The 22500-nt window shown below is 37.2% G+C and overlaps 1 protein-coding gene and 1 long non-coding RNA gene across 5 annotated transcripts in view; both read left to right on the top strand.

The window, feature by feature from the left end:
- Positions 1-13983, top strand: part of DCP1A (decapping mRNA 1A) — a 36658-nt gene extending 22675 nt beyond the window's left edge. For 3 of the 4 annotated variants that reach the window (XM_061455834.1, XM_061455837.1, XM_061455835.1), the window contains 4 exons: positions 3138-3893; positions 6914-6979; positions 8891-9109; positions 10556-13983. In XM_061455834.1, the coding sequence (XP_061311818.1) occupies positions 3138-3893; positions 6914-6979; positions 8891-9109; positions 10556-10636 (1122 nt within the window). In that variant the 3' untranslated portion in view covers positions 10637-13983. The remainder of the gene's footprint in view (positions 1-3137; positions 3894-6913; positions 6980-8890; positions 9110-10555) is intronic. The other variant, XR_009743822.1, reaches the window with a different exon arrangement.
- The window catches only part of LOC133270559 (uncharacterized), a 985299-nt gene that overhangs the window by 845641 nt on the left and 117158 nt on the right, over positions 1-22500 (top strand). The gene's annotated exons all lie outside the window — the stretch shown is intronic.

Genomic DNA, 22500 nt, shown 5'->3' with positions numbered 1-22500 from the left:
TACAAATTCTAAAGCGTGGTGTTACTACTGTAATTAAAGTTTAAACCACAGTAAAAATGCTAGTGAAATAAAACTCTGCTTCAGGTAAATGTTGTTTATCAACCTTGGGAAACTTGTTTAAAAAATACTCGGTATCATTGCTGGAGTGGCAGTGATGATTCAAGTTCAGTATCTGGCTCCATTTTCTAGGAAGCATTTCTGACCAAGGAAGCTGTAGCTTCATACACGACTTCTTAGAGATAAATGTAGGAAAAAAAACCTTATGCAATAACCAAATTTTCTGTAACATGCAAGTATCCTGGCCCTGCCTACAGTGACACCCAGTGGGCACAGGTAGGTCAGTAGTGGTTCTCAGGAAATACGCCTCTTCAGTAAGCTGCAAGGCCTGCCATAGTTTACTGTTGTTTCTGATGTAATAAACCACTGTGTCTGAAAAATGTCCTATGAAAATATGTGCAACCTCACATTTAGTATTGTAAACGAAATACTTACTTTGTGGTAGTAATAATTTCTAGCACAGTTTACGGTGAGGGTGTGGGCAGCAGGAATGTGTTTTAGGGAATGAGGTGGTAACAGTTAAGAGATTAAAGTAAGGGGTGGGGAGTTTGCTGGGGGTTATTTGCTGTCACAGTCCCCTCTACCCCCACAGCAGCACCTCTGCTCTTGGATCAGTGTAAGTGAGAGACTGAGCCCCTGGCAGCCAGCTCAGCTTACTGCATGCCTGCTCTGGAGACCTGCAGCAGGGTCACCTGAGTCTTTGATTTAGAAGATGCTTTCTTTTGGGTCACTCCATGTAGACAGAAAGCAATCAGCTGAAGTGCCCCACCTGACAGCACATGAAGTTGCAGAACAGAAATCAAACAACTAGTAAAGGAAAAACTGGAAAGAGAAATTGCTCTCAAGTAGTTAAAAGGGAAATAGTAAATTTATAGAACAGGTAAAATGGAATATTTTTAGTTCTGTTGACCTAATTAAAATAATAGCTGCAGAGATATTGGTAAAATTTAATTGGTAACATAACTGATAAATTCTTTAAGCTAGTTAGCTGGGTTCAAATATATCGCAAATGTGTTTGATCTTAATCACATATTTAATAACATGAACAACTGGAGGACTACTGGAAAAACAGTAACAACTGTTAAAGGACTACTGTAAACATACAGTTTTTCATCTAATTGAAACAAGTGACCAGTGAAATTAAGTAATAGTATTTGTAGATAAGTACTGCGAGATTCTCAAACTCCTGCACTCAAAATGTCCCACTTGGCATGTCGAATGACTAACTTAATCTCATGCTAAAGATATCACAGATCTGGAAATAAAAAATTAGTGTCTCTTCTGTGATAATCTCAAGTTTGAACTTGGCAGTTCAAAATGAAAACTGGTTGTATCATGAGACATTTTTGTGCCAGCAATCAGCAAAACTGAAACAGAACATCATGAAGTGCCAGCTCTGACTGTTAATTTGTGTTTCAATGTATCTGAAATGATTTCTGGAGAAGCCCTCTGACTAGCACTCTGCTCCTATCAAATAAACTGATTGTGTTGCCTTTTTGCAGCCCTAGCTGAAAGGGTCTTCATAACACTGAGCTGATGATACACTCAAAGTACACCTCAGCTAAAGATGGGGCAGGCAAAAGAAGTATTTTATACTTCAGGCTGGAAATTAACTTCATGTTTGAGACTGTATCCACATAAGGGGCTAGTCTGACTTGGATCAGAGCATGGTAGACGTTTCTGTTTATTACTTGATTCTTGTAATTACTGGTAATAAAGGAAAGGTAGTTTTAGATTTTAGATTTTTAGAAAGATAGATTTATCATACTGAAGTGAAAAGCTGAGTATGAAATGAGATGGAATAGTGATTTTTCTCTTAATGGAATCTTTACAGTTGAAGGAGAGGTCTCCAGAACAGTAAGATCAGTGGAAAAAAGAGCAACATTCTAGGAAGAATCCTAACATCATTATCAAGGATTATAAACTACAGAATGTCTCAGCTGCAAAATGAAGTTGGCCTGACTTTAGGCTAGGTAAAAATGAGTAACAGCAATGACAGTATAGATTATTAACCTGTGCAGAAGTCAATGTGATTTCAAGCTCAAGGGTTTCTTTTGTTAAGCTACTTGCATGCAACCTGTACTGCCATACCTTCACTGCTCTTATCTAGTAAAATTAGAGCTAGCATAGCAATGTCATGGTGCAGTAGTTGTCATTGTAAAACAGCATCTTTATTTAGACATACCATCAGAATGCCCTGGAATTGTGCTGCAGGCCATTCAGTCTACTGAACAGAATGTTGTATTTTAGTCCAGCTGTTTTATATAACTTCTGGTCCTGTGCAACCTTTTAAAAGAAGAAAAGGGAAAAATAAAGGGAAATTTTGAGATGAAGGGTGTTAATAGATGTTCTTTTTCTCTTTAGTGAAACACATTTTAAAATATTCTCAGCAAAATATTAAGAAGATAATATCCTTAAAATTAGATATTTTTTTTTAACTATGTTGGTGTAGGCTAGATGTATATTTTTGGGAGATACTGAAGGACTGTTAGATGTAACAATATGTATATATACACATTTTTCAAGGAGATACATATGCATGTGTTCGGGTTAATACACATTCTTTTACCTAGTGCAACATCTGTTGCCATGTTAATGAAAATGGTGAGAACTGTCTAGGCATGTATTGCTAGATGAGCTGTGTGCTTTCAGGTTTCTCTGTTCCTTTGCCATCTTTTAGGCCATTTAGTTATTTCCAGCTCTATAAATTTCATGTGGATTTTGTTCAACACTTATGTTCTTCACCCCCACTGCCCCCAAGGGCCTGTGTAGTTAGGGCTGATAGATGATGGTGGGTGCCATCTTAATGACAGAATCTATGGCCTTTCCCCTTCTTTATATTTCTAGTGCACAGTGCATCCATAGAGGGCTGTAAGAGAAAAACCTTACATAGACAGGATGTTCCTTGTAAATGAAATGGATTTCAAAATCCATGTAAATAGAGCACACTTGATATCCAAACTGTATTTTAAATGCATTTGACCTAGTTGTCTTTCATAGTTTTATTGAAATTGTAACAGTGTGAGATGCACAGTGTTATGTATGTTCCTAAACTGAAAACTTCTTTTTTCTCTTTCTAGCCAAGGCAAAAGCATCTGACTTTGGAGGAACTGTTTGGAACCTCTGTATCAAAGGAACAGCCTGTAGCTCTGTATCCCAATCCAGAGAGAATCGGGAAGTTGCAGACTGATGCCTCTGCCAGAGAGCAGCACAGTTTGTTCTTGCCTTTTTCTTTTGACCAGTCGACAGCAATACAGCAATCATTAGGGAAATCTGAAAGTCCAAGCGTTAAAACCAGTGCCAATCCTTTGAATCAGCCAGAATGTTTAACACCTATGCTAATACCTCCAGCTTCAGTTTCCCAGCCTGATATAAAAAATGTTTCAAGCTATTCAGTTCGTTTAAGCCCTATTCTTAATTCAGCCTCAACAGTGGAAGCTGCCCCTGCTCAGATGCTTCCGGGCCTCAAACAAAACAACAATATAATGCAAGTTATGCAGCAAGCTGCCAAGCAGATATCTCCACTAGTGACTCAGCTGCCATCTGAAGTGAACCATGTTCCACAAAATCTAATGGCTGGCCAAAGTCAGCTTACAGCACCCTTGACGTCAGCAAATACAGGAACTGCCTCAAATACATCCCATACAAGTGTTGATCTTCTCCAGAAACTCAGGTTGACACCACAGCATGACCAAATGCAGCAGCAGTCTCTCGCTAAGACTTCCTTAACGCCAAACATCTCTGCCTCAGTTAGCCAGCTTGCAACACCAGAAAGCTTCAAAGAATCTCACAGTAAGCCATCAACCTTGAACAGCAAGATAACCTCTCCCCTTCAGGTATTCTGTGGGCTTTTGTATCCATAAAGCTTTAGACTGTTCTTAGGCTATGTGTTGTTGTTTTTTTTTCCCCTGGAAAATGTGCTGTTATATATTAACCTTTTAAAAATAATTAAGGACTTCCATTGTGGGATATTGATTGAATTGCTAACTTGGAAATCCAGTTCCATTAGTTTTTAGATCATAAGCATCTGCTATCAATGACAGACCTGCCTATAGAGAAGGAGGCTTTTCAAGCTGGTGCTGTTAGGGGATGAATAAGCCCTAAAGAATTCATCTGTACTTGTGCCAGAAAAATACTGTTAAGAACTGATAATCAGAGAAGGGACAGAAAGTTACAGACTGATAAGTGTTAGGAGAGTTGATGCTGTGGATGTCTGGCCTGTACCTTTTTTGAAGGTACAAATGAACAATTTCCTGTTTCTGGTTATTTTGCTTTGGGTGTTCAGTACTCCTCCAATTTCTACCCCCTTCTGCTGGGATACTTGTGGGCTGTTTTGAAATACTGTTGGTTATTTAGTAAAATAGGTCATAAACTGATCTGTCTTAATTGATAACCCTGGTTTACTTTATACTAATATCACTTACAAAGGACCTCTTAAACTTTATTTCTTGGAGGAGAATCTATTGTCTTTGCCTTAATATCAGCCAAAGCAGTAAACTTGCTTTGAGAGACCAAGTGAAAACTTCACTGCTAGTTTGTGAGGTTAATGCCTGTGGCTTTGTTTTATAAATTACTTCCTATTAGTTAGCGTTGCTGTGCTGTATGATTGGCTACCTCAGTAGTAAGGACAATTTTTTTCCCAAAGGAAGTAACTTTCTATAATGCTTTGTTGCATTATTGTTTTATTTTATAGATGTTCATAGAGTCTAAGCCAGTGTTTGATCATGTCTTCTTGCATCTTGGGTACAGTGATAATGCAAGAATAAAATACATAAAACAAAACTACTTACAGCTATATTGGCATGAATTTCCTTGGGTTTATCATTATCCAGTTTTGCTTTGGTTTTAACAACATCTTTGGTAGCCATGTCTGGGTCAGCTGCTGGTATTAATATGGTGATGACTTCCTCATAACAGAAAGCCAATTAAAAGATCAGTTCTTCAGCCTGTAACTTGTCCTAAGTGTTATTATAGAATACCCTGTATTTAAAATGATTTTCTGCCCTCAGAAAAGGGGGAGTTATCACTGTCCTAATGTATAAGAAATGTGTGTGTGTTTATTGTGCTTTCTAATTACCTTATTTCTAATCTACTGCTGTTCCTGACATTTTTCAAGATGGCTGTTACTGGTAGGTGCCAGGATTATTTTACTAGAGATCACCTTTTTGAGATAGCTGCACTGATTGATTTTGTGGAGGGAATACAAATTGCAGAAGTACAAACTGAGCAGCTGTCTTGATCTAGTATTGAAGAACTGTATGTTCTGAGCAGTATTTTTCTTTAGTGTAGTACTAAACCTTGGTACAGATTTAGTGGAAGGTTGTAACATCTTTGAGCAATTGGAAGAACTGGCTGCTTTTATCCATAACTGCCCTTGACTGTGCTTTATTCAACATCTGCTGGAAAGCCTTGAAATGAGTGCTTCGTATGCTAACCCTTGTTTTCTTCCACCATGTCCACTGTGTGCACATATTTTCATTAGACAAAATTCACCATAGTCCAAATATCCTCTCAAACTAGCAAGACTCTTATTAATCTTTAACTCTTAAGAACCCAGCCAGACAGCTTGTTCACTCACTCTCCCCCTTCTTTCCTTCCCCCTATTCCTGGAGGGACAGAGAGGAGAATAGAAAAGAATGCAACTCCCATGGGTTGACATAAGAACAGTTTAGTAACTAAGGTATAACACAAATCACTGCTGCTACCACCAATGATAATAATGATAAAGGATATAACAAGGGAAGAGAATGCAACACCTCAGCACCAGCCGACCAATGACTTGCCCCCCCCCAGCCCAACCGAGCATCGACCGATACCTCCTCCAACCCCACCGTCCCAGCCCTTACGGGTAACTCTCCAGTTACCTCCTGGGCATGACGTGCTGTGGTATGGAATACCTCTTTGGTCAGTTTGGGTCAGGTGCCCTGTCTTTGTTTCCTCTCGGCTTCTCCTCCTCCCTGGCAGAGCATGAGGCTCACAAAGTCCTTAGCCAAACCAAAACGTCTGTGTTATCAGCTCTGTTCCCAGGCCGAAAGTCAAAACACAGCACTGCACCAGCTACCAAGAAGGAAAAAAATGACTCCTACTGAACCCAGGACAGACTTTAAGAAATTGATCTTGTGCTTGCTGACACTTCAAGAAGCTAACTTTATTTTTGTCATTAAGGCCTATCAATTCCCTGAGTGTTTTTCATTGTAGTTCAAGTAAGCTAAGAACTCTTTGTTGCAAAGGGGTTTTTCCAGTTCTGTGTTGCCAAGAGGTATTCCATATGGCTATAACAAGTCCTTTGAAGAATGCCATAGAAATTAAAAGTATCTGATCTACATGACTTTTATTGTATTTTCTGATACTCTAATATTTGAATCTGACTAACGAAATACCTGAATGCTGTTTGCAAAGCTATGAATACTTTTAGCAAAAATCTAGCAGAAAGCAGAATCTGAATTTTTGTAGAGGGATTAAACTCATAGAAAAACTATACTGAACTTAACCTTCCTGGCAATTTACCAAACTGGTTACAGGGTACTCAACTCTTCACTTTTTTTAGGACCTGTTTTGTTCCTAGTTTCAGTGTTTTAATGCTTCGATTATTTTTTTTTTAATTGTAGTGGTGTTTCTTCAGAAGCATTTTGTTATGGCTTTACAGGTTTGCCGTAATACTGAAAGTACAAAATATACATTCAAATATTTTCACTTTTTTCCAACTTTTCATTAATTATATCAGTTCTACAAAATGGAACAGATTACATCTACTGTCTGAAATATGCATTTTTATGCTTTCATAAAAGTAGAGAACCACCCCTGGAAATTGAGCTGTGGATGTTAACCTGTTGATTATGCTTTCTTTTCATTTTAGCCTGTACAACAAAGCAAGGAATCAGAAATATTTCCACAGCCGAAGACTTTGTCTAAAGCAAGTCAAGTAAGTGAATAAATACTTCTGCTAATTGTTTGTTGGTTTTCTTAAATTAAAAAAAAAAGGGGGGGGGGAGGTGTGAAACTGTGGTAAGCAGTTGGTATCTTAAGTAGTCATTAGCCTCTGATCATTTTTGAAGTGCTGTTATGAAGCATCAAGCTGCCTTCCTGAAGCAGGTGGGAGTTTCTGTAGCCTTCTGTGAACGAGTACACTTTTTATTGTACGAAAGCTTCTTATTGTTGGTGCTAACGTAGAAATTACAATACATTTTTGATCTGAGTCTTGCATTGAGTTTGCAAGGCTCAGGTAAGGTTAGCTTGCTCAGTCTGAACTGGTTTTATTATCTTAGAAGCAAGCAGTACTAATTCAATAGGGTTTATTAGCCTTAGCCCTATCTTTAGCACCCCAGAGGCATAACATGCAATCCCTGCCTTGCTGTGTCTTTCAGTTTTCCTGAGAAAGCTTGTATTTTATGGAGAAGATACAAAGGGGAAAAAAAAAAAAACAAAACCAATTTCTAAGTGCAAAATTTTCTAATAGCTAGTTTTAGTGATCCAAATACAGGTGTAGCATTATTAGAACTGGCTTTGAATAACAGTTCAAAAATAACTGGTAATAGTCAGGTCTCAAAAATTGGTTTTAATCACCTTTTAGTTATGTATTCTTTTCAGTATACCGTCTGTAACTTAATTCTGCTTTGTCTTTATCCACCCCCTCCTTTTTCAAGTCTGTTAAATTGCTTCATTGTTGTCCAACTTGCACTACATAAAACCAGTTCTAGTGGCATGCCCAGATCTGATTCTGAAGGCAGTAAAAATAGTCCTGCTTAAAGTAAAAATGCTGTTGTAGCTACCGGCCTGCTCTAAGACAAGCTATACAGTCTGTTTGTGACACAGTAAATAATTACCTAAATAAAAGCATTTTATGTGAATTTCAGAATTTCAAGAAATGTGTATGTTGTATGGTAAACTGCATTTGTGGGTATAAACACGTTGTCTTCAGCTGAAATTTCATGCTGTAAGTCTTCACAGTTTTGACTATAACAAAATCAATTTGGTAGTTCGGCTGTTGTTGCTGTTATATACACATTAACTTTAGATGGCTTTGCACTTTTTAATTCAAAAGCTTTTTGATTATGTAAGGGAAGCTCTTTTCTGTATTAAATATCTATGTATCACATTCAGTCTTGATTTCTTTTGAATGAATAATAATTGCAGTTATTAGGAAATGTGAGAGTTGCTCAAAGGTACTGTTTATTCATGTCCACTTTATGCAAATGTAGTATTTCTCATGCATTTGCAATTTATGCTTAAAAGGAGATGTGGTAAGGGCATTGTGTGGATATCTGTAATGAAATGTACACAAACCTGTGGAAGAATGAGGAAGGAAAATGGTCCTCAGAATATTTGTGTTCCCCCTCCCCACATGGGAAAAGGTACTTAGAATGAGAAGGTTTTGGTGTACTCCAAATGACTTCATTTAAGTATCTTTGAGATACTTTACTTCAATTTGTAAGTTTATGGACATATGGGAAGCAGGACTGGACTTTCTATAAACTCCTAAGGAAATAATAACCTGCAAAACAACCAAAGGCTCCTTTTATTGCCAAGATGAAAAGCTCATCTTTTATTCAGTGTGTTCATGTTTCAAAATTCCTGGGAGGTAGTAACCACATGAGGAGGAAGGAGACTGTAGACAAGAATATTAAAGACTTGTTACCTTCTTCAGCTTTTAAAATAAGAATTACTAGTGATAGCGATCTTCATAGGTAGTTATTCATGAAAAGCAGCTATGCAGTAGTATCTGACTAAAAATTATTGCCTACAATTTGTTACCTGTATGCTTGTCTCTCTGCCCTTTATAACTGCATTCATTCATACTGGACACAGTGCTTATTAATTTTCTGTTCTTTTGCAGGTTGCACCTCCACAGTTTGTTACAGCTACAACTACAGTAACGCCTTCAATCCTCTTGTCTCCTAGTGTTTTTCAGCAATCAGCTACAAAACCTACAGAAGTGGAGAATAAAGCCAGTTCTTCTTCACCTTTAACACTTGGAACAACAGACATTCAGCCTATACCTCCCACTGTTCTCAGCAGGTCTCAGCTTCAAGAAGCATTGATACATCTAATAAAGGTCCGGTCTTTATAGAGCTCAATTTCTGAGGGACGGGGTTCTAAGTGCAGTAGCCAGTCCTGAGAAATTCTGTACCCCAAATAACTCATTTTGCCCTGAAACATCACAGTTCTTCCTTACTGTTGAAAGGGGTATATTACTCCACACTGTGCACATAGTATAGCACAGCTTGCTCATTTTGGTGGTAAGATGGAAGACTTAATAGGAAAGGGCTGCACAAGTGAGGAAAAAGTTGTGCTGGCAGAAGCCCTAGTATGGAGTTGGGTTGGTTTTGTTGTCTTTGTAAGTGTTCCTTGCTTTCCCAAGGAAGACTTTCCTGCTTCCAACTCCCTAGATCTGTTCCTGATTTTTACCTGAAGTATGTGTCCTTGAAATGGAAATTGCAGAGGTCTAGTTCTGTTTCTAGGGACTCAGAAGTTCAGCTGAATTAGATCTGTAATGTGAGTAGCCATGTATTGAGATTATTCTGACCTGTGATGTTATGGTGAAGTTGCCGTGAATGATAAACTTTAACTCCGGATTTAACTTTTAACTTTGTTAACTGGGAATTCTCTTGCCCCCTCCACACTGATGTTAGAGCTTACACCCAAAACCCAAGTCTAAAAATAACAGTATCTTCCCAGTCATTAAGTTATTCATAACCTTTTTGTATATTGGTGTGTATGGCTGTTTGTTTTTTAACTCTTTAAAGACTTCAGCTAGCTTCCTTCTAAGTCTTGGAGCTGAGCTCAGCTGCTGGAAATACTCTTGTTAGAGACGTAGCACACTGATTCTCACCCAGTAGTCTGAAGAACATCACTAGCAACTTTAGAGAGAAAATTGGAATATATGTCTCCAGTCTTCTCTATATATAGAGATAGCTGAATGAAGACCAGAATACATGTACCCTGCAGTATGGGAGTGCTTGCGCAGTGCTCCAGGCAGGATACCAGTTTTGCTGTGCAGATCTTCTGAAAAGAGTATTACATCTTCAAGTTAACTGCTTAGATACTAGTTTTTAAAATTTGTCATTTGAAATATTGTTACATATTGTCTATAGCTTAATCTAATTCACTTCCCAGTCATGCTGGTCTGATGACAGAAATAACATTACTTCTGACACTCAGGCAGACTTTATCTGGGAGCCTGTACACAGGATGGAATTCCCTGTGTCTAAGACTAACGCTTGGACTCAGGAGGGAGGTGAAATTACATGGCCAAGGCTGACCTAGTGACCCCTGGTTTGCTTGGGTGAGCATCCAGTGTGCTTGGTGAACTCTTTAGCTGTCTTACCACCTTCATGGTTCAAAGTCTTTATGTTGTCAAAAGAGCACTGCCTTTTGTACAAATATGCAGCTAGTTTATCTCTCATCACTACGAAGAATCCTAATGCACTACTTAAATGGCATTAATTTAAACTTTCTTTTCACCTTTTAACTAATGTTTCTAATGTTTTTTCTCCTGCAGAATGATTCCCGTTTTCTGAGCACTATACATGAAGTCTACTTGCAAGTCCTAACCAAGAATACGGACAACATTAAGCTATAATTGAAGCTAAATCTACTTAAAATATATCAGTTTTAGAAACTAATATGCCTCAAGTATAAAACTAATATTTTTGTAAGAGAATATTTACTTTTCAGTGTCTTGAATTTGAACCTCTTAGGAAAGACTATTCCTTAAATACTTATGAAAATAATGTTCTCAGAAGTGATATGGAGGTTTTCACTGTGATCGTCACCAGCAAACCTTTTCCTTTTTTTTTTTTTTTTCAACTTTATGTTTTCTTAACTGGGGAGGGGACTTAAGTTGCATTTGAGCTATCATTAGCATTAAGTGAATGTGCAAATGTTTGCTCTGGCTTTCATTCCTAGCTGTGTTCACTGTCCAAGGATTACAGACTCAGTGCTATTTAAACCAGCAGATAGTACAGTACACTGCACAACATTGGAACAAAATTCAGTTATGGGAACCTAGTTGCAGTTTGAAGGACTGAGGGAAAACAGAGCAAAATGCCTTGAGATGAAGTTGGCAGGTATAGGGAAGGAATGGATATGGAAGGCAGGCCTTTGGAGCTGAATCTTTAATTAAAAGTTTAAAAATGTGATTTGCTGAATACATTGACAGTCTCTACCTAATGCACATATTTATCTTTTAAATATTCCATTAATCTTATTTGCTTTGGCATTGCTGACATTAAACAGGTATCCAACTGAATGAGGCCACTTTCTTTAAAAAGGCAAAATTTGAAATATGCAAAATCCTCAGTGATTGTATCATAATTTTTATTTTTTTTTTTTAAGCAACGGAGCAGTTCTGTTGGGTGGTGAAGTTCTCTTGTTTCACGTTTATAGTTAAGAGAGAACCACTGGAAAACCCTCTTCCCCTTTTGCAGTGTTTGATACAATTGAAATACTTTGTTTCCCTTTTAGCTTAAGGATGGACCATGTCATAGTTGGCTTTCATTCCTCAGTTGTGTTGGAACTGCAGTATTCAAACTGCAGATGGGGAACAAATGCATGCTTTTCTTCTGTTGCCTTCTCCCCAGATTGTTAGTGTACACTTCATAGTCTGAAGTTTCTCTAATTAAAATGTTACTTCTACAGGTATGTGATTTAGTAATTCCCTATTCACTAACATACGAACTTAACTGGGTACTTTCCCACTTGAAGTCAGAAAATTTCTGATAGTTTCTTTTGCTGCTCTGGTGGTTTACTCATGGCCTCTCTTTATTTCTTGAAGGCATGCAAAGGTAATTAATAAGACTTCAGCAATAGTAGTTTTAAAGAATGCTTTTTCCAGTAGAAAGGTTTTGGTTTATTGAGTAAAAACTTAATATGTAGTGAGTTATAATGCACTGCTTCTTTCTTCTCCCTCAAGCACTATTGCAATATCAAGAAAAAGATTGTTTGGCTCCTTACAACATGTATGTGTGTATATATCCCATGGATTAGTTAATGTTGACATAGTCAAGGTGCATGGTCATTTCATTGGAAGCTTGTAATTGAGCTTTAATTGTGACTTGTTCACATATCTGTATGCTTTAGATTCAACAAATATTTACAATTTTATGTATTTGATCTATTTTAGGTTTTTTTCATAGCTTTTTAGTGGAAAATATATTTTGTTTAGCAATACCTGCCTTCTGAAAAGCTAATCTCAGCCTCTGAGTTCAGTGTTTCCAGTTAAAATATGTTAAGAAAATGTGCAAGATTCAGGGAAATATGCTAATGTCATGCACATTCATCAAGAATTATATTGGCTTTAATGGTAGCATTTCAATTCAGCAATATAAACTCTGCCTTGGTAAGGAAGATAGGAGCTTCCTGCATAAATTCTAGAGGTATAATACTGTGTATGCACATAAACAGTGAGACTCGAATGAGACCTAAATTAATTCGTTTTGTTGGGCTTTTTAGGAAAAGTTTTGCTAAAAGGGACACACCAATGAGCAGTTCCTCTAAACAAAAATGGATAGCCTAAACCAAATAAAGAGTTGCTTTTTCTCTGGGTTTAGGCAAAGATGAAGTCCATAATTCTCACTTCTTAGGGACAGCTTCCAGTTTCTTCAGAGGAAGATTTGATAACAGCTTGTAAGAATAGACATACTGGAAGCTGATAGTGCATATCTGTACTGTTTGCTAAATGCAGTCGTATCCAAAGATATATAGAGATGATAGGAAGGAGTTGTATTTTGAGTTCTTCAGTCAAGTACAGTTGACAGAAGTAATACTGTGTGGAGTAGCAGTGCTGTTACAGAAATTTGACTCCACTTTGAATATCCTTGATTTGTTTCCAGCTGTCCACCAACCCCCACAAGCAGTTGGCAGATCCTTACTTTACCTTGTAGTCTACTGTTAGCAATACATTATTGGTTTACTTCCCTTCAGTTTTTAAAATGAATTAGAAAAGAAACAGTTGAAATCATAGTCCCTTAAGCATTTTTACTGCAAGCAAACCTGTTTGTCTCAAACACTTGCACACGTTTGTTCTATCCTCTCATTGTGTAGCCAGCAGGCACCATAACCAGCCAAGGTGCCATCCAGTACATTGCAGAGACTGATGGCAAGTGCCAGGGCAGTGGGTTTAACAGATAAACCTCTTTAAAAGTTGCATTGTAAAACAGAAGCTCAGCTACCCTGTAAACTTTGAATATATTTTTTAAAATGTGGACTGTTATTTTTTTCCCTGATTAACTTTTTGCATAAATCTAAAATTGCAGCTTGTTGAAAGTGCTTAATTCATGTTATCCTCACATAGGGATAACAGTGTGTAGCAAGTTGTTGCCATGGGTCATCACAGGAAATAACTGTGACCATTTTCAAGTTGGTTTTTTTGGGGGTGTATTTTTGTTTGGGTTGGGTGAAAGTGCTGTTTTAATGGGATTTTACCTATTAGTTCTGAGAATTAAAAGATTATTAGTTTAGACTATACTCCCTAAAGTCATTGCATTACCTAAGCTTGTGTTTTGTCTCTAGCGTTGTCACTACGAAACAAAAATATAAAAAGGCTCAAACCTAATAAAAGACAAGTTTCTAAAACCTACAGCTGCTGAATTGTTCAGGAAAAATCAAAATTCTCAGTTTTGTAGTTAGACTTTATCTGCTGTTATTTAATAATGCAAAGTTTGTATGAAAGGTGCCTAATAGCCATTACTTTAGAAGCAGTTTGTCTTTCCAAATTAAACAGGATTTGCAGAATGTTTGAATAGAGATAAAGATATTTAAGTGATTCATCTTGACTTCATATAAAATGTTTAATTCTGTGTATAAGTACTCAATATTTAAATTCTGCTGGATATATCTTTTTTGCTTGCATTTCTAATTGCTTCCTTTTGGTATGTTTTTGAAACCTATTATGTCATGTGTAATCACTGATATAATTTCCGAAATGTTGTTAAAAACAAACTTAATTTGGGACTTTTTTTTTTTTACATCTGTTCTAAACAAATCAGCCACCTTTTTGGCAGGTATTTGGGTTGCTTTGAACAGCGTATCTTAACAGGAGGAATGTGTGCAATATGTATCACCTCAGTTTTGTCTGGCAACGTTACAAAAATGTTAAGATGCAATATCTTCACTTCAAGTTGGAAAAATTGCAGTATCTCTGATTTGGTGGTATATTTAATCTATTCAGTGTATGGACATGTGGTTAGTTGTGGGATTTATGTACATTATGTGCTTTTAGTATAAATTTCTGAGTTTTATCACTTTTTGTGGATGCACCAGTTGTACCCATTTGCATGTTCCTTCAATCTGAAGATCATGGGGAAGGGGGGCTTCAGGAAAGATTTCTGAAAACTGGAACAAGAATGATTTTCAGTCAATAAATGTGGATACTGCATCATTAACATTTTTGGTATGGATTTTATAGCACCTATGTATGTTTGCAGTCATTAAGTTATTGCATAAATGTTTAAGAACGAGCATTTTTTCATCCAAAATTTTGTATGTTTGCAAATATATTTTTGTAATAAAACTTCAAAACAAATGTTTCAGCACCTCCTAAAATCTTCCAATGCTGCCTTTTATTTCTAGACCTCTAGTAGCCTGCTAGAAGGGTAACTTATTTAGTGTTAATATTTTCCAAAGAAACTTGAACTCCTTACTTCATACTGGCTGCAGAATGAAATTGTATTTGTTCTCTAAAGAAAATGTAGCATGCCTGCTTGAAGGGCAGTTGAGAAATAGACATTTGTAACAGCTTCTGACCATCCACTGTATTGCTGTAACTAGGCTTGCATTTTGAATTTGACAGACAGACCAATTTCCTTTATGTCCAGAAAGATATCTGCAAGTTCACTGTCATAAGTAGAGCTGCAACTGGGTTTAGTGCCTTTCCTTGGCACTTTGATTTTTATTTTTTTTAATGATATTCTCCTTTTTACCCATCTAGATGTGGTATATGATACTCAATGAATGTTGGTCTTTGATCATAAACTTGGTAACTGCAGTTGTCCTCTTACAACATCTGGCTTGTATCATGCAACTGATTGATCCAAATTTCACAAAGTAAAATAGGGAAGCTGCTGAGGAGGAAAACCATAGTGAAGTTCTGTTGGAACAGATCTTGAAATTAAGCAAAACCTTATACCAAAGTCTGTTAATCTTAGGTAGATTCTTACTCCCTTTCTAACTACCCAGAAGAGCTGGAGATTGCCAGGCATTCCATGTGTTAGGACAGGCCACTGAAGAATGATATTTGCTGCTCTGGTTAATATTGAACTAGCTCCTGTAGTGTATAAAAAAGCAGATTCTTTTAATAGAAGACTACTATGCAAAACGGGTACAGAAGTCATGGATTTACTGTAAGGTAATTGAGAAAATGTGGAAAAACCTAAGGCCTACAGTCTAGATGCAAATTCAGATGTATTTGGAAAATACTTGAAGTGTTTTTGTTGTTGATGTCATTAACCTTTTCTTCTTCCCTGGACCCAGGTATTGCTGGTTACTGTTAATCCTCTGAAATGCTCCCCTTCAGTGTGGAAATAATACTTCTGACTTACTTACAGATACATATAGGGACTGTAAAAAAAAAAAAAAAAAAAAAAAAAAAAAAATTTATGCAGACCAAAATCTTTCTGGCCTTTTCTCGCTATTGTCTGTGCTACAGTCACGTATTCTGAGAGTGCATGAGAACATAAAAATTAATTCCTGCTATTATGGTGATATAGTACTAGATAGAATCAAGGAGTAAGCATTAGGCTTCCTAAAACTCATCCACTAAAGCTCAAATTTTATTTGCAGGCTTGCAGAAAGAAATAACATAACTTGCTTTTAAACAACATCGTAGCTCATATTCGTGGGCCAAATCAATGAAAGACAGTGGATTCATGTATCTGGTAAGGATTCAACTGTACTTCTCTGTATACAAGATACTGGGGGGGGTAACATTAGGATAGAGGATAAGAAACCTGTTGTTCATAAAACTTCATTTATGAATAGGATACAGTCAAATCATTAAATACAATCTAGTATAGCTGAGGTAAATTTCTCTAAGTTTAGTAATCTATCCTGAAATTCAAAAGATTTGAAATTATAACATATATTAAACAATTTTGCAAGTTATTTTCAGTGCCCAATAGTGGAAGTGTGAATCAGCTTTTTTCCTTTATCCAGATTTTAAGACTGAGGGGTTTACTTTTGAACAGACATGCTAATTTAGGAGAGTTAAATGTTGGTGATAGAACTGTAATTTGAGGTATGTTTTTTTAGCTGTGAAGCTCATCCTCATCATTTAGGCAATAATTTTTCACTTCCTCTTAGAATCCTTCTTCATGTGTGACTGCTAATTAGGTTCAAAAAGCATTGGGAAAAAGAGGGCAGTGAAGAGAGAGTATTTTTATCAGTTGCTGCATTTTTTGAGGGAGCACTTGCAAATGAGAAAGGACCAATAAATAGAAGATTCCTTAGAAGTGAACAAGGGAAGGAGCAGCAAAATAGTGTAAGTAAATGTGAAAAGGAATATTACAGACAAGTGTGGCCTCTGAAGGTATTTCCTGAAGCATGGACAAATTCAAGTTAGTTTTTTGTACCTGTACTACTGTATGTTGTCTTCTGGTATTCACAAAGCTGAAATGTGGCTTGCCTGAAAGAACCTAAGAGTATTTCAGGGTGTGTTCAAAACCAGCCTGGTTATGTATTATTTCCTTGCTCTAATTCTTAAGGTAGCAATACATACTTTGCCAGGTCTGCTGTGGCGCTTTTTAACCTCCAGCTGTGAAACAGCATAATGGGGTTGCCTGATTCATAGTGGTACTTAATTTTTGTCTTCATGGCTTCATATTACAGCTGAAAATATGCTATGCAGAGCAAGGCTGCTCCTACCTAGTTGCCCTTTATCTTTCATTTTAAATAGACTATTAAAAATACTTCTACCATAATCCATTCTTTAAAATTCAAGAAGCTCCATTTTACAAAGTAAACCTTGGGAAATATAGCCACAGAACAATAAGGAGGTTTTTTATATGCTGGCTGAAATGAAAGCCTTTGCCCTTAGGCCTTACTTGAAAGCATGCAGGTATGTGATGTAAATGCACAAGTTGTGTTTCTTTTCTCCTCATAAATAAGTCAAGAAGCTCTTAAGAGTATCTACAGAGCAAAGATCTCTCAGCCTGTCTCCTGTATGCAAAGCTCTATTTGGTTTTAATTTAGAGAGCATATGACTTGCGCATCCTGCTTGGCTTGTTGTGGTTAGTAAGAGGGATGGTAAAGGCTTAGCAGGTTATCCATCTGACTTTCTTGTGTAGACTTGAGATTTATGGATAATACTAAATGCCTTCTCTAGTTTACTTTGTAAGTATCAAATAAATTAGTTTCTGCTCTCAGGGCAGAGTTCTCGCATGTAACAAAATAGATACGAAGGAAGCTTCTGCTGTCTTATCACAAGAATTGAGTTACAAGGGTGGAAGTAAAGCTTACAGGATTTGGATGTGTGCAGAATCTGCTGTGGTTTACAGCAAGCCCTTCTCCTAGTGTAATCTTTGAGACAGAAGGCCCAGGGCACCTATTGTGATGACAGATCTCAACTTTCCAATGCTTGAATAGGAAAATCCTGACACAACAGGAGCCCTTAAAGAAAACCCAGAGGCTTTGTTAGAAACACATGCAGTACTTTTAACAAGGGGTTGAAAATAAATATAAATCCTCTGGATATGAGAGAGAATGTCTGAAGAAAACTGCTAATGTAAGAGGTACATGTGCAAATAATATAGGTTGCATACTATTTAGTGGCTGAGCCTGGGCCCATGATGTAGTTGTCTGTAGCTGCATTTCAGGTAAGAGACAGCCTGATGTTACTACTAAACCTGTACCTGTTCCCATGCAATACATGTCATTATTTCTTGGAATTTTTGATGCTGTGTTACATAGAAATTTGAGGGCTTTGTCGGTTTGGTTTTTTTTCATTGGTTGGTTCTTTTACTCTAAATTTATTAGCAGCTGAATAATGTTATTACTGAAGACCAGCGGAACAATGTGCTCCATGTGTAACTGAAGTCACTGTGATTTTGCACATGTGGAGGGATGTGCTGGTGATGCATAATGTCTGCATCATTAGGGAATGCTTTGGCATAAATCCATCTCATCCACTCTTGAACAGTTCCCTTCCTGAAGGGCTTCTAATGCAGCTATTCTTTCAAAGGGCAAAAAATAGTCAAAGCCTGTTGTGTTGCAGAGGACAAGCTGAAGAAAATTTCTTTCCATTTCTTTCTTTCCATACATATTACAGCACAAATTCTGCTTTATTGGGTCATAGCTGTCTCTCCTACATTCTTTCTAAATGTACACAACCTATGAAAGCATTGCTATTTGAGAGATTTCTCAGCATAAGTAATTGATTCCAACTTTATTCTTTTACCAAATTCAGTTATTTGAATACTGATACTCATTTGAACAGAGTCTAAAGTGACTAATATTAAACTCCCCAGCTTGTTTGAAGAGTAAGTGTCCTGGAAGGTGGATTATTAAGAATCAAATAGAGAATACAAACGTGATGAACTGTTCCACGACTGTGGAACACTGCATTCAGCAGGTCAAGCAGAGACACAGGCAAATGCCTCAAATTTCTACTATATAAATGTTTCATATTTATGTTAACAGATAATATGAAGAAATTGCAGCAAGCGAAAGTTCAGTTTGTAAATTTACAAAACTTTTGTAAATAACAGTAATGTTAGCAATTAGTTAAACTGATCCGAATACCCTCAAATATTGCTGTACTAGCATTACAAATTCAATTTAAATATTCATAGACTGGTTTGGGTTGGAAGGGACCTTAAAGATCATTATAATCTTGTTGCAGTTTTAGCAGAAATATACTTTCCTAAATATCAGCAAAGAGTGGAGCAATTACCAGTGCCAGTCCCAGTGGTGGTAATATTACACAGTCCTTTTAACTGTAAAACATGCAATGATTTGGGTTTTCGCTAAGCTATGTGTTAGATAAAAGAAGTCTCTTTGTATAAAACTTGTTTCATCGTTTGGCCTATTTGGTTTAATTTGAACATTATTCATGTGACTTAAAATTGCCATCATATTTTGGAAACTTTGCATATTTTGGTTTGGTTTCCAGTCTTTTTCCAAAATAACATTTTATTTAGAGGCAATATAAAAATTACTATGATTTTAAAATTATTTTTATCGAATGTTTGGCTGCCTGTAGCTCAAAAATAGTCTGTTCATTATGAAGCTTTCCATAAACATTTTGCCTTTTGCAGATTACTTTGTCAGCTGTATCTGAGGAGAAGGTTATAGTTGAGTTGAACTATGAATATAGTCTGGATTTATGTAACTTATATCTTGCTCTCATAGACTTCAAAGGTGAATTGATTTCTGTGTCTGGATATTTCTGGGTCAGGTGCTGCATAAGAACCTTACATTTTCCAGGTTGCTGGTTATAGCTGTTAGTAGCCTGTGTAGCAGAAACAACTGCTGTTCTATGGAAAGTAAAGGATGTTTAAAGTGGTTTTCATGCTCCAGTGGGAACTGCAGAGCTGATCATTATTTCACAGCCTGCTGAATATTCTTTTCATAGGGTGTTTACTTGGGTGTGCACTTGTGCTTAACTAAAACCATTTGCTGTCACTGACAAACAGAATTTATTTTGAGCCAGGTGTGACACTATGGAGTCAATCTCTGGAAAAGCTGCAGCACCAGATTTGTTCTGAGAATTTGTTGTATTCCCATAAATGAGACTATAATGACTGGAATTCCACCATATAACTTGTCATTTTTTTAAGGTACCCTGCATATGAAATGAAACAATGTACACTATAGGAGATGTTCAGAACTCAAATCCATGCCAGCTGATTGGCAAATTGCCGTTCAGTGTAGAATCCATACAGTGCTTAAAGTGCAATCATACAGCCCACTGGTCTCCTCCCATGCCTCCACTCATTTTCTTTACTCACTGTTTGGATTCTGTAGGTGGTGAGCTACCTAACCATTCAGTGTTCTTACTGGAGTTTGATTTTGGAATTCCTCTTGAGAACAGTTTTTAAGGTAAAACTGGGGACTATGCAAAAGAGCCTGAAATTTCAGCAGTGCAAAGCACATGCAGCTCCTGCTTGGGTAAACACGGGTGCCTGTACTTACATCAGCAATGCATTTTTGCAGTGTCTTGGCAAATGACAGCCATAACTCGGCTTCTGTGCTTCTGCTGCACATAATGCTCTGGCTGTGAAATGTGTGCAAGAGGGGATGGAAAAATCCCATTGTCCTGTGTATGTATTTAAGAAGCTGTCCAGTCTAGTAATCAGTAGTGAAGCTAATGAGATGTGATTATATAGCCTGAAGCAAGACCTGTCCTTACATTTGCATCCTTGTTCTAATAATTTCTTATGTGGTTTCAGAGGCAAGTGCCAAGAATGTAGAAGAAATGTTGACTCTTGTACCCAGTGTATACCATGACTTTAGCTATTGCTTTACAGTTCATCACACTTGGTCAAAGTTGCAGAAGTAACATGCCAATTCAGTAGATCAAAGCGGAGGCACTGACACAAGGTGGAATTTCATCCTGTGTATGCTTGAGCTGCTGTTTTAATAACACAATACAGTACATAAGCACTCGGTGATGCAGCATGTGGATTCAGGGAAGGGAAGGCGAGTTGCAGGCAGTAATCTCCCAATGACATTATCTAAGCTAAATCTATCTTAAAATCTTTCTACCATCCAGATAACAATGGAGGAAACAAAGTAAGTTGTGAGCCACAGTAATACTGGTCTTATCCAGATCATCCCCCTTATTTTCTTACAGAAGGGAAAAAAGAAAGCACCATATGTCCAGCCCGTGAAGGCAACTGATATGATTGTTATTGCTACAGTACATCTGGGAGACCGTTAGGGAGCCATTCTTACAATGGAGATTCAAGAGCACATCTTCACTTTAATCACAGAGACTTCATCACAGGCCTTACTCTTCAGACAGAGAATTAAATCAGTCTGGACAAATAAAGCCAAAACTGAGGCTATGATCTATTTGGTTTATATTTAAAAGAACTGTGAGGAAAAACAAAGGACATTGACTAAGGAGCAGAGTGTGACTAAACTGTATTTTAGTTGACTCTTTCCTCACTTTGCCACTACAAATGATATATGCAGAGAGAAACAGTAACAGCCTGGCAATGCTTATATATGTAGAGGAAACATGGAGTAAATTCATCTACAAGAAGCAAAAATACGGTGTAGAAATGACTTGGTTATTCTCATGATACCTGCTTCCATTATGTTTCTCTACTGTTTGTATTTATACTACAAGCCATCCAGAAAGATGAAGTACCTATATCTCTAATTTAAACTTTTTTTTTTTTTCTGATGGAAATGTGTTTTGGAAGTTTAGGGAAACTTACTGCCTGTAGCTGAAACTGGAAGGGTGTAAGCCATACATTCTTTATGTATCTGCAATCAACACTATAGCCATTATTTCACTTATGCTTAGCCTCGTTTGAAGACCTTACTTCATGCAGTTCTTCTAACCCACAGACAGACCAGGTTATCCTGCCTAGCCTTGCTCAACTGACATGGTTATTCATGTCACTGGGATGGTGGTTAAGCCATATGTCAGCATCTGTCTAAAGAACAATGTTTAAACAGCAGAGCTGACAGAAAACTTGCCATTCACTTCCCTAGCACACCCAGTAGTTTAACAACTGCTCTTAACCAGTGAGTATGGAGCAGAGCTCAAGCTAAGAAATGCTGCTGTGCTAGTAACATAGTTCTGTAGCTTCACCTACATCAGCAGATAGGAGATTCCAGTATAGCAGGTCTACAGAGCACATAAGACTGTTGAACTCAACATATGCACTATATTTGTGTGTTTGAATTCTGCCCCAGGCTCATTCTTGTCAGTCCTGTTGGACTGAATTAATGGCTGGGGCATATTAGCTGCTTTCTCAGACTGAATCTTCTGTTTCGTATTTATTTAAAAGGAATCCAGTTCACAAGCTCCAAAACTCCTCAGCAGGGCAAGGCAAACCACAGTAAGCAGGGATGATCAGGAGATTTATTCCAGGACATCAAGCTACTTTACACTTACCTTCTGACCATATGGCTGCAGATGGAATCAAATGTAGTGTTGCCTTGAGAAAGACCAAATGGTAGTGGAAAGGATGCAAGTAAGGACAAGGAGAAGAGGGAAAGTTATGTAACTTCCTTGAAGAGATCAGTAATGCTCACTCTACAAGATTAGAATTATTTCAGGCATATTTGAGGCTATGGCACAGACAGATCCCTAGCAAGAGATCTGCAAGTCTATAGCATAGAGCATATAAGGTTCAGTTGAGGATCTTTTAATGGGAACTTAAGCTTACTTTTACTTCTCCAGTAGTTAAGGTAGGTTTTATAGATTCTCTTGTAGATGCTACTTGTAACTCTTGAGATCCTTCATAGTCCCTTGCTGAACATATTCTTTTGGGT

Source organism: Pezoporus flaviventris, unplaced genomic scaffold, assembly GCF_033815535.1.
Source record: "Pezoporus flaviventris isolate CSIRO_AGI_PZ_B2104156 unplaced genomic scaffold, CSIRO_AGI_Pfla_v1 ptg000021l, whole genome shotgun sequence".
Classification (NCBI taxonomy): domain Eukaryota; kingdom Metazoa; phylum Chordata; class Aves; order Psittaciformes; family Psittacidae; genus Pezoporus; species Pezoporus flaviventris.
Note: the sequence above shows the minus strand (reverse complement) of the source record. Positions and strands in the feature narration are given on the sequence as shown.